The sequence below is a fragment of the Accipiter gentilis genome, chromosome 5, assembly GCF_929443795.1.
Source record: "Accipiter gentilis chromosome 5, bAccGen1.1, whole genome shotgun sequence".
Taxonomy (NCBI): Eukaryota; Metazoa; Chordata; class Aves; order Accipitriformes; family Accipitridae; genus Astur; species Astur gentilis.
In genome coordinates this window covers 25443565-25455649 of record NC_064884.1, presented here as the reverse complement: position 1 = coordinate 25455649, position 12085 = coordinate 25443565, and the positions used below count along the sequence as shown (strand labels likewise).

The 12085-nt window shown below is 35.2% G+C and overlaps 1 protein-coding gene across 9 annotated transcripts in view; it reads left to right on the top strand.

The window, feature by feature from the left end:
- The window catches only part of AHI1 (Abelson helper integration site 1), a 99840-nt gene that overhangs the window by 41755 nt on the left and 46000 nt on the right, over positions 1-12085 (top strand). For 6 of the 9 annotated variants that reach the window (XR_007505988.1, XM_049799840.1, XM_049799841.1 and 3 more), the window contains exon 19: positions 6877-6994. Coding sequence is in view for 8 of the 9 variants with exons in the window: in XM_049799840.1 (XP_049655797.1) it covers positions 6877-6994 (118 nt within the window). In the remaining variant the exon portion in view is untranslated. Of the gene's footprint in view, positions 1-6876; positions 6995-7448; positions 7496-12085 lie in introns of all 9 variants that reach the window. The other 3 variants (XM_049799847.1, XM_049799848.1, XM_049799846.1) reach the window with 1 other exon arrangement.

Here is a 12085-nt window from a genome sequence, read left to right as displayed (position 1 = left end):
ATAGCTACTCCCAGCTGCAGACTTACAAGGATGTGTTTTATAAGCCATGGTGGAACCACTTTTGGATCTGAAATCCTATAACCTCATGCATTTCATTTACTGGATAAAAAAATTCTTAGAAATCTTTTTTCTATTTGCCAAGCAGATACTGTTGAATTGTTGTGATTGTTGATATGAAATGGCTGAAGTATTACTAGAAGCTTTATATAGGTAAAATACTTTAATAGCATATGAAAGTTTTGCCAGACTTCTACTTTTTATGTCTTTAAGAAATAGTTTCTTATAAAGTAAGGTTTTGGAAATTATAATGAATTTTCCTTGTGAATGCATTAAATTTGCCTGTTGTAATTATGCTGCCTGTGCTAGAAAAAATAGCTATTTTTTTCTGTGGTTTGTTGTTTTGTTGTTTGTTTTTTTCCCCTCTGTGAAAATCTTACAAAGCAGGTCAGATCCTTAAAATCTGTAATATTTTCCGATGTTAGAATATTCTTTGCTTAGTAAGAATTTTTTTTCTAGGCATTCCTCACTTTTAGCAAACATCAGATGGATTTTAAAATTCAGTCAAAAGACACGTAAAAGAAAGGAAACTATTGTTTGTAGATGAATGAACTTTGGCACAGATGCAACATGAGTAGTTTCACAAATTCTATCCTCATACTGATCTGTATGTATTTACCGCAATAAGTTACTCTGCAGTAGTTGCTAGTCTTCCTACGCTTACCCAGTGAATAAAAGAAAATAGGTAAAATATCTTGCTTACTATGAAGTAAAGGTCACTGTCTAGGTAGTTACCTTAGAAATAGGTAGAGTGCTATAAATATGCCTTCCACATTGGCAGCAATGCAGCCTGAGACTTCCAGAGTAAGATCTGGTACCAGAACTCTGAAATTCTCCATTACGGTGGTAGCTAACATGGAGCATAAAGAGATCGAAATGGCTGTTTATGGTAAGACTGTAGTTTCAAATATCTGGTCATTAGAATATTTATTGAATTCCCTGAATATTTCATTTAGTTATATTAAGGACTTTTTCCTCTCTCCAAGTTTCTATTTAGCATTAGCAATAGATATAAGGAATTTCTATTTCAAACTATTTCTCTACTCTTTCTTTATACTTTTAATTATAAAAGTTAATGAGTAATTGTGTGCATCTTTGGATACACAGATTCCTATTATCGTAGGGAGTCATTACAAATTTTACAGTGAATATGGAATTTAAATCTGCATGCTCCCAGCCTTTTACTCAAGTTAAGTAGTGACCTGTATGAATCTAGTCAGAGTATCAGGGCAGTAATACTTACACAGCAAAGGTCTTTGTGCTCTAAGCACAGGGTATCTGTCTTCAATTCTTACTTAATATTTGCTGACATTACTACTTGAATAGAGGACTTAAAGTAGCAATAATAGCTGCAATCAACTGTGACAGAAGATTTTGTTCCACTACTGACCTTTTTCAGTGTTCTATTTCTCAGTGGCTTAAGTTTTATATAAAAGGTTATGTCAGACACAAGAAATGAATTGCATTCATTGTTTAGCATAAAACTATAGCTATCATCATAATTTTATCAAAGCGTAAAATAAGATGGTGTTAAGCATATTTAATTTTATTTCCAGTTTTACCATCTCAGTTTTCTTGCCATAAACATTTGTACACTGTTAAGGAAAAGTTACTCACTGTTTTCTCCCTGCTGAACAAAGTAAACAGGGACATCTGAGTAATACTGTTACTCAAATCATATTTTAAAGCAGAGAAAGCTGGATTCACTCATGCTGGTAAAACCCAGCAAATTACATCTCCTTCTGCCAGCTGGCTTATTGTCACTGAAGTGTGGAGAAAGAAGCTTTTATTAACAACTTTTTGTGACAGAAAATACCATAAGAAATTCGATTACACTTTTAATTTAAGTGCGTAATTTTAAATTTTAATTTTAAAATTTTTTTTAGAATGATAGGAATGATAATGAAATTTTCATAGAAATATATCTTGTTTTTAACATCTCTGTGGAAAAGAAAAAAATATATATGATTGGAGAAGCCTAGAATCTAACCAAATACTTGGGGAGGGATGGGGGGGGGGGGGGTGTTACAAATGTCTGAGTAGTTACCTGAAACTGTGTACTGTATTTAGAGTCATGTCATAATTTCTTTTACCAGCAGGTACAGAGGAATAGATTGCTATATGTATTTGACAAGGTGTGAGTCAGAAGAATTTGTTGTCTATTTTCCTTAGTAGGAAGAGAAATAAAATCATAGGACAAGTATCTTTGGGTATGTTTTGTGTGCAACACAGGCTACATCCATTTTTCATTGCACAAAACCAGATATTTTTAAGATTTTACTACTATAGTCATGGATTATTTATTTCCCTTCTTGCCTGCCCCCCGCCCCGGTCATATGTTCTTTGATAGCAAGAATCATGACCAGCTGCAGAAGAGGTCACAGTTTATGTAGTAATCTGCTTGGCTCTTACTAAGCAAGACAAATCTACTTTTTGCTGTTATTGGTGAAGACGTTGGCCAATTCTGCTAAAACGTGTATATCCAGGCATGTTCTTAAGGCGAAATGCCAGTTTTATCCAGTCTAGGAGAGGTCATACTCTCTTTACATAATGGCTGAGTGAGTCTACACAGCCTGTGTATAACTGAGCCTGTATTTAACAGTTTTGTGCCTTGTACAAATAATTTGGTTTTCCTTGTGGCTAAAAGAAAGAAGCTTACTATTTCAAATGTTTATAGTAATCTTAATTTCTTCTTATCTTTTTTTTTTTAAAGGGGAAAAAAAAAAAAAAAGAGGAAGAAAGCTTTTGTGGTAAGCCTGTAATTGAAATGCCGGAACTCTCTGGCAAACTAAGGAATTGAATATATATCATTACTGTGTGATAAGACATATCATCTGTAGACAATGGCTATATCTAAACTGTAGGATCAAGCACCTTCTACCTTCAATTTTCATATGTGTGCCCTGGTCACTTCTGGGTTTCTATGGGGAAAACAATGGAGCACCCAAGTTAAAAGGGAACTACATTGCAATGTAGATGAGTTCTTGATCTGTATAATCAGAGTAAGAGGACCATAGGGAGCACCAGAGGAACACACTTGCTTCAGACAAGCCAAGTAAATACATTTTGGTTTTGCCTGTGTGTAATGGGATATCTTATTTTAGCTGTCTTTGGTTTTCCCATCTAGTCTAAAAGTTACTTAAGAACAGAACAGATTAGTCTCTAAGTGATTGCAGGACAACTACCTCAATAGAATCCCAGTCTTCATTGGAGTACTCCTAATGCTACTGTCATAGAAATGGTTGCATTTTTACATAGATGTAAACTTGATTCAAACTCACTAGTACTGTACTCCTACTTTAATCATTATTGCTTATGTATTTTCTTCTACCATTGAGTAAAATAGCAGAATTTATGTTTGGTTTTTATTTCAAATTCAATTGTCACCTTTTAAATTCTTGCAGAATCATGTTTTAATAATGTTTTTAAACTGTTTTTAAAAACAGTGTCCTAGAAGCCTGAAGTTTCAAGAGGGAAGCCTAAAACTAAAAGACTAAGAGGTAGTATAGAGGGGGCCAACTTGATTTGTCTTGCAAGTATGTATGGAAATGTCAATTATATTGGTTGCAAAAATCATAATATTGCATTCTCAGGAGGAAAAAAAAAAAAAGAGAAATTGTTAGCTTGTCAAGTCTTCAGTATTCTGGTTTTTGTCTCATGCAATTCACTTCTAACGTGAAAACTAGTTCCACTGAAAGTGTATATTTGCATAATTTGCATAGAGCTGCCCTAACACAAAAAAAAGAAAATGCAGATCAACTTTTTTTAAACTTGGCAAAAATTATGTAGGTAGCCTTTCTCACTACAAAAACTACATGAGTGTTATAACTCTTAGTTTTACTCAATTCAGGACAGTAGTAAACTGTGTCTTTGATAAAGCTGTGGTTTGTGCATGAAGCAAGCAGAGACTGTTGTGAAAAATAAGTAGATTGATGGTTGGCTGACTTAGCCAACTTTACTCGTTGTTGTAAAGGTATTTAGCAATGCCTTCCCACAGCATGCATTTCAAAAAAAAGATTGCTTCACTTTTCTGTATGTAGTCTTATGTCTCTCTGTTGTAGGAGAATTAATTATTCTTCATAGGACAGTGCATTTCATCTGGAAACAGTTCTGCTGAATCATTAGTTCTCACTTATTAGCTAGCTGAGTGGTTCCTTCTTCTGTTATTATGTTGTGGGGTTTTTCCTTCTTTGGGCCTTTTAGAGATTTAAATAATATTTAAGAGCTAGTGGCATTAAAGGGTCATTAAAACTCTGATTTTGTGTTTACTTTGGATGGACAGTCTTTTATAGCTCACCTGCGCTGAGCATCACTGCCATTAGGGGGAGGAATGAATCATTCCTGTAAGACTGCTTAAATTTAAAACTTTCTTTTTAATATCTCTTTTGTAAATTTCAGTTTTACCTTGTTTTTAAGGACTTGGAGAGGAAGGAAGAGTTGCAAGATAGAACTTGCTTTGCATTTTAAAAAGGCTGATTTTCTTAAATCTTCAGGAGTGTACATTCAATCTTCTAATGTACATGTCTATTGCATTTGATTTCAAAGCATGCTGTTTGGCATGTATGAGAGTATTTGGGTAATACAGCAGGAAAATAAAGAGAAGTGAATTAAATGCTGTATAGGAATAATTTACATATAGAGTTCCATATCTCTTATATAATTCATTCAAGCACCACAATCAAGACCTGTTTCTCCTGATACTTTTTTCCCTCCAGGATGAACCCGCGAAGTGTCTGTTAAGTGCTAGTTTTGAATAGTTTGCTCTGTTGTGATAATTTGATTTCCAAAGGCTGATATATTCAACTTGTCTTCATTCCCTGATAGTGTCTGAAACCAACTTTTTGATAGCAAATTTGAAAGAGAATTCCATGAGAATACTTCACTGGAAAACATAAGTTTGTATCACTGATGGTGTAGTATGCACTCAGCAAGCAAGTTATGTAGGGGCGAGATCTTCTGATTCGTCTTACTGCAGAAGGGGTCTCCCTAGATCTAAGAGTGGATAAAAGAAGATGAAACACTGGGAAGCTGAGCTGGACACAGTTGCAGAACAGATTATTCTTCTGTGTTTGAGTAAACACATAAGCCATTGGCTTTCCACCTTATTTGTGTGTATCAGAGAAAACTTTATGTTAATGAAACTTAGTCACTTGCGTATAAGAAAAGCAGATTGATTTTGATGTTCAGAAAAACAAGCCTCTTCATTTTGCTTACATTTCACAACTACTGTTTAATAACATTCTGTTAAATTTGTACGCTGCAGTAGAATCTGGCTGGCTTAATGTGTTTTTCATCATGTTCAATGGTTGATCTGATTTTCTGTCTTTTCTTTCTGGTCAGTTTTGGAGCATAGTCATTACAACTGCGTGCAGTTGCTGAGAGAGTACTTGATTAGTAAAAGACAGTTTTTATTATCAACTTCTTTTAGTAGAATTAAATCCATATTGCTACACAAAAACCAGATACATGAAGATGAATGTCTAGTGTAGTAATACAGAGGAGATGATAGCAGATATCCTCTATGGCCCAGCGAAGTTATGCAACACGCTTTTTGGTGCTATGTTATCTGTATCCCAGTACCTCTGCCAATGCTCACGTATTCTGCTTTATTGAAACCTGTTGAACTGTTTGATATTTAATAAATGGCAGAAATAGTAGTTATATAAATTATAGCCCTTCTGGAAATAAGCCACTGATTCACTTTGGTTTAGCTGTCTCCTTTCTTTAAACAGAATTGACAAGATAGTAGATTGAAAATTTGCAAAATATCTTTGTTCTGTTGTGGCCTACAACTAAAGTTTAAGGGTCTGATTTAGATTTTACTGAGGCCAAAGGTAGTGATCTACTGAGTGTGGGCTTTTAGTTGGATTAAGTGATTATGTGCATTTATCCTAGATTGTGAAATAGGCTTGACTTTTGAAAGGGTCAAGAATTATTTTGGTTTATGTAAATAACTCAAAAATTTTAGCATATGAATATTTTGTTTGAAGAAAGTTACAAATATTTCATTTAAGGGCTATTTTCCCTCCCCTTTGGCTGTGTTATCAAGGCAGCCAGTGAAAATATGTTTAACAGTAAAATTCTCAGTTGGATCATGTAAAAAACCTAAGATTGTCATAATCTATTTTTTCATAGTCTGTATTGGATAATATGTCAAGAGTAAAGTTTGGAAAGATTTTTGCTTTGTGGTAGCTGCTTGTATATCAAGAAACTCGGTAGCAAACCAAATTTTAACATGATCTTTGTTGCTATGGAAATTAGGACTGCAGATATTTGTTTGTGTAGCTTACATAAAGGAAGCGTCTGGTATTTTGGTCTAAGTATGCTTTATTGATTTGCAGAAGTCAGTTTTATGTTAGGACTGGTTTAAGATCTTTTTTCCCCTCATTCTAATATTGAGTAATCTCTTTGTAGATGTAGTGTAGTTTGAGTACTCAAAAATGAGAAGTTATTTTACATTTATAAGTTTATAACCATATATAAATGTCACTTTTTTATACACAAAGATGCAACGAGATGCCAGTTCAAACAGTTCTATTCCATTGTTTGCAGTGCTTGAAAGTTTGTGTCCGTATGTAAACATGCAATTCAATTTACAGCTGTGTCAATAATTTTTCAAAGTTTTTGTTTCCAAATAGTCTAAAAAAAACCAAAACCCAACCCATCATTGAAATTGTTATTTATAATCAACTTGAGTCTTAATTTTTTTCCTGGAATTTAATAGTTATTCACAGTAAGCAAATATTTCTCTTCTAGCTGTTGCATCAGTAAGTCACCCAGGAAATTACACTTCTTTCTGATTTGTCTTTCCTATTACAGGCAAGCTCAAATCTCTTGCTTCCTGCGCCATCATCGCTGTCACCACACTCCAAGCTAAGACTGCAAGGCACTCTGAGCACTCCCCTGAATCCTCCGTATTTGTTCACTCCTAAAAATGGTAAGTTTGTTTCTTTATTTCTGCACTCTCTGTAGGGAATGGGTAATAACTTCCCCGTGGAAGTAATAAAATGAGGATTTTTTTCTGCCTTTATAAATCTTGCTGGGCAGCTCTTTCAGGGAGTGTCCTGCTTGTTATATGTGATACTGTTTATAAAGTGCAGTGCGATACAGTCCAGTAATGATATATGTTCTTTTGTAATACTTTTTCTTTAAGCTGTACACTTATTTATTAGTGCTGTAAGTTCCTAGAACAGTATGAGATTGCAACCTCTTCTTAATTTAATATTTTGATAATATTTGAATACTTACTAAAGTATCTTAAATACAGACACTGAAAAACAATAAAATCATATTTTTAAAACCAGATGTACTGATACAAGAAAACAGTGGTAAGAAAAGCACTTAAGAACCATAGTGCTTGGTAGTTTATTTGCAGTTGTGTTTATTTTTAGGGGTTTGTTTCTAAGGATGTTTTGTAGTCAAAGATTTTGAGAAAAAGGTAAGCAACGAAGTTGTGCATTTTTCTGATACTTACTTTGCTACTAATATCTGTTGCATTGGTAATCACAATATTTAATAATAAAATTGGTAATTTCATGCCTTTTTCTTTTTTTTGGGCACCTGTAAAATAAGACAAAAAATTGGAGCCTTAGTTTTGAAGTGTTTTTGTTTTGTATACTTGAGACGAGTACAAAGAAGTCCAGGGGAAGGGTGGAATGTATAATGAACTAAAAACAGGTAACAGATTTAAAATGTAGATAGTAAAGATAGGAATAGTCTCTATAATTATATAGAATTATCTCCCAAAGGCAGACAATTTTCTTCACAAATCAAGATATGATTACTTTTTCTGAGCAACAGGGGAAAGGGTCCTTAGCATGGACTAAAAGATTGACCACTAGTCTCAGAATCGCACTTAGTCAGTAATTTACAGTGTAAATGGCCATACTCCAAGTAACTTCTGTATTTCCATTTTCTACCATGACAAAAGAGCTTAGAGCCAAAATAATACTCAGCTATTACACAACAGATGCTTATTGTTTCCAGAGTGTGTAAATCTTACAGAAACAGTAGAATACATATACTGTCTTACATATTGTGAGTATTCAAAATAAGTGGACTAACCCTTTAAAGTACATTAATAAATACTTTAAATTGTTTTAAATGCCCGTACCTAATATCGCTCAAACCAATGCATTTTATTGTCTTGAATTTTACTTTATGCAGAAGCACGGATAAATGCGTTGATGGAGACTTCTTAAATAGCATGAACGAACATAGATAGATGTTATAGCTGTTCATGTGTGCTCCCAATGTAGTTTCCAAAACTGACTAATACTTCAAGATGATCCACAGGTACAGGATATTATTCATGCAAGGGAAGTATAGTAAAAAAGACATACATTTTAATGGTCTTTTAACAATTAATGAAAGCAATGAGATAATGAAGATTTTTAGGGGAAATAACCATAAAAATGCTAGTGGACCACAACTGAAATAGGTTTTCCTGTAAGAAAATATTTTAAAATCCTAAACGACTTCCTTGTCATTTGGGATGTCTCCAAGTTGTTCTACTGTGATAGCTGTTTTCAGTGAAACATATAAGAAAGATGTACTCATCTATTTTACCTTTCCCCGTTGGTTATAAAGTGTGAAGATAGGTGCTCATCTTCATAGCTCCTAACTGCCAGTTTAGTTTTACTTTCGAATAATGGAAAATCTGTACTTAAACAGATCTATTAATTTATGGATTGTGCTGGAAGCACAAAACCTTTTTTTTTTCCTGTGTTGGGTTCATATACACAATATGTATGCTTTTCTGTACTTACATTATTGGGATGTTGCATCATTGACAACTGCCTGTAATACAGAGATCCTTCATTTTTGTCCAGCAGATGATTACATATTCCTGAGAGTTATGTTGGCAGTTATTCAGTCATTCTCACGCTCTCCTGTCACCTTTTGCTGTGTATTTACTGCTTCTTAAAGCAAAATGCAGAATTCCCATTCCAGTGAAGTCCCTACAGGCAGCATGCGTTAAACTGTTAGCAATCTTTTTAACCGTGTAACTGGTGTATATGCATGCTTTATTAACTTGATAAGGTTGTAGCTGATGTCTTGTGATATGGACAGTGTAGTAGCCTGGATACATGCAGGACTTTCTTCTTTTAACAAAACAATTATCTAGGTCTTGCTTTAGGTAGGAAACAGTGGAAAAATGGGGTATCCACCTTTGTGATTTATGGGCAGTAGCAGTAATACTGCAGATCTTTCCTGACTTTTAAATCTTTCTGTATCCAGATATTTTTGCAGAAATAGCTGTAAGTGATTTTGTAATACTTCAAATAAAATGAACAGGCATGTTTAAAAGGCATAGTAGTGAACATTACTTTTAACAGATGGATTCTACGTACCCTCAAACATATAGTACGTTTTGGCTTTTCTTCAAGGGCATACTTTCACAAGTATATGGGCTTTCATGAGGCCCTATTCCTTGTTCTGCTATTTACCTTCCTCACTTCACTCAAGATCAGTTATCTCATGGTCACTGAGGCAGGACTGCCTTTGTCTTCAACCAGTTCTGCCTTATTCATTATTAGCATGCTCAGGGGTGCAGCCCCCTTAGTCAGTCTGTTCAGCATCTGCATCAAAAAGTTGTCCCCAGCACATTCCAGAAGTCTGAATTGCTTGTAGCCCGTGGTTTGTGTCTCTTGAGCAGATACTGAGGTGGTTCAAAACCTCCATGAGAGTCGCGGCCTGTGATTTCAAGACTTCTTGCTCTGTTAAAAGGAGTTTTTATCCACTTCCTCTTCTTGATCAGGCAGTCTGTAGCAGGTGCCCCCCACAATGTCCATATTTTTGACCTCTCTTCCAATTCTGACCCATATGCTCTTGACAAACCTGTCACCTGCTCTGTAGCTCTATGCATTTGAGCGTCTCCTCCCTTCCCTACAGCACTCTCTATTCTTGTCTTCCCTATCAGTCCTTCCTAAAGAGACAACATTGCAGTCAAACAAGAAACATAAATATAAATATATTTTATGTGAAGGACAAATTCATGAAAAACTGAAAATACGGCTCAATGCCATTTATCATTCTAACATAGCCCCTTCCCTCAGCAACACTGTTTTGTGAAAGCAGACTTGAGTTACTTGGAAACCACTTGGGTTCATATGTCCTTGAATATTTCATAGTGTGATAGCAAAGATGCCTCTTCTTTCAGTCTTTCCTCTGTTCTATAATGAGCACCCCTTTCTGATTATTCAATTAATTTTACAAAAAGGTGAACTGTTACCTGCATGAAGTGACTCCATATAGAGTGAAGCAGTCTGCTAGTGTTTGGGTTCCTGCATGCCAGCTGCTGTAACTTCCAGTTGTAAGCTAATGTCAGATCCTTCCTTGTCTCCTTAAAGAATTTGTTCAGTTATGTTTTTTTTAATCCCTGATCTTGAGTTTTACATGTGATACTTAGATATCCTAACTTTGTTCTAAATTAAATAATTTGTTCTTTAGTCATCAGAGAGCTTCAGCACCTTTCTCAACCATAGAATGTTTTTTATGTGAGATGAGTAAAGACAAGATCACAGTATTTTCAAGGTGGGAAGGCACGTCTGGAGACCATGTAGCCTCAATCCTCCTTCTCAAAGCAGGTTCACCTAGAGCAGGGTGCTCAGGACCCTGTCTAAAGGGTTTTTTCTATGTTTAAATGGTATTTTCTGTATTCCAGTCTGCATTGGTGAAGGGGATTATTCCTCCCCAAATGCAGGACTTTGCATTTCCCTTTGTTGAACTTTGTGAGGTTCTTGTTGGACCATTTCTGCAGCCTGTCAAGGTCCCTCTGAATGGCAGCATGTCCCTCGGGTGTATCAGCCACTCCTCCCAGTTTTTTTATCATCTGCAAACTTTCTGAGGGTGCACTTAGTCCCATCATCCAGGTCATTAATGGACATGTTAAATAGTGTGGGCCCCAGTATCAACCCCTGGAGTGTACCACTAGTGACTGGTCTCCAGTTAGATTTCATGTAAGTGGTTACAAAACTCTGATCCCTGCAGCTCAGCCAATTTTCAGTCCACTGCAGTGTCTGTTTGCACAGTCCATACTTCATCAGTTTGTGTATAAGAATGTTATGGAAGGCAGTGTTCAAAGTCTTACTAAATTCAAGGTTAACATCTACTGCTTTCCCATCAATGCTATAGAATGCTGTGCAAGAGATATATTTAAAGTTTTGTCAAGAGTGTGGTTAGAATTACTAGAAAAAAATAATGAATTTTGACAAACAGTAATTAAAAAAGTATGTACCACAAAGCAGATAGACGACCTGGATGAACTCGTTTCTTACGCATTATCTATAAAGCACTTCATTAGAGAGATTTCTTAAAGTTTTAACAAAATTAATTTAAATTTAAGGAAATGTGTGTTGTGTGCCTTCCTCTCACAAAGGTATTGTTAAATTTGAGAGGAAGGCACAGAACTTCAGTTTTCTTACTGTCCATCCTGATAGTCTGTCAGTTGGAATTTTTCATTGAGAGTGTAACTCATTTTACCATATCAGGGTTTTTTTGTCTGCCTCAGTGAAGCTGCAGCTGTGCTGATAGCTATTTCAGTTTTTTGAAAAGTTTGCTAGATGTGTGTCTTTGGAGAAAGTCATCCCCTTTGAGTTTTACCTTTGTAATTTGGATTCATAAAGTCTTGTGGCTGGTCCTATTTTTCGCTCTAGTCAAATTTCTCTATGTTGCATATGTAGCAGATTACTCATTCTTACTTGATTATTGCTTAGGGAATGTGTCCCTAAAAGTATGTAATATGTAAGCTGAACTGATTTTCTTCTTTCTTTTCTTTTTTTTTTTTTTTTTTGTAATAAGAAAATTTGTCTAAGACCTGTATTTGATAGTCAGAATTGAGGTTTTACCTTCCTTGTGCTGCATAGCTCTACTTATGCTCATGCTTCAGTGCTAATTTTATCATACCTGTGCTGCAGTACTACTCTGCAGCACTGCACTGTAGCATTATCCAGGACTTCGTCTTAGACATTGCTGTCTTTTCCTTGTTTGTACCTTCTTCCAGGACAACACATTTCCTAGTTCTTAT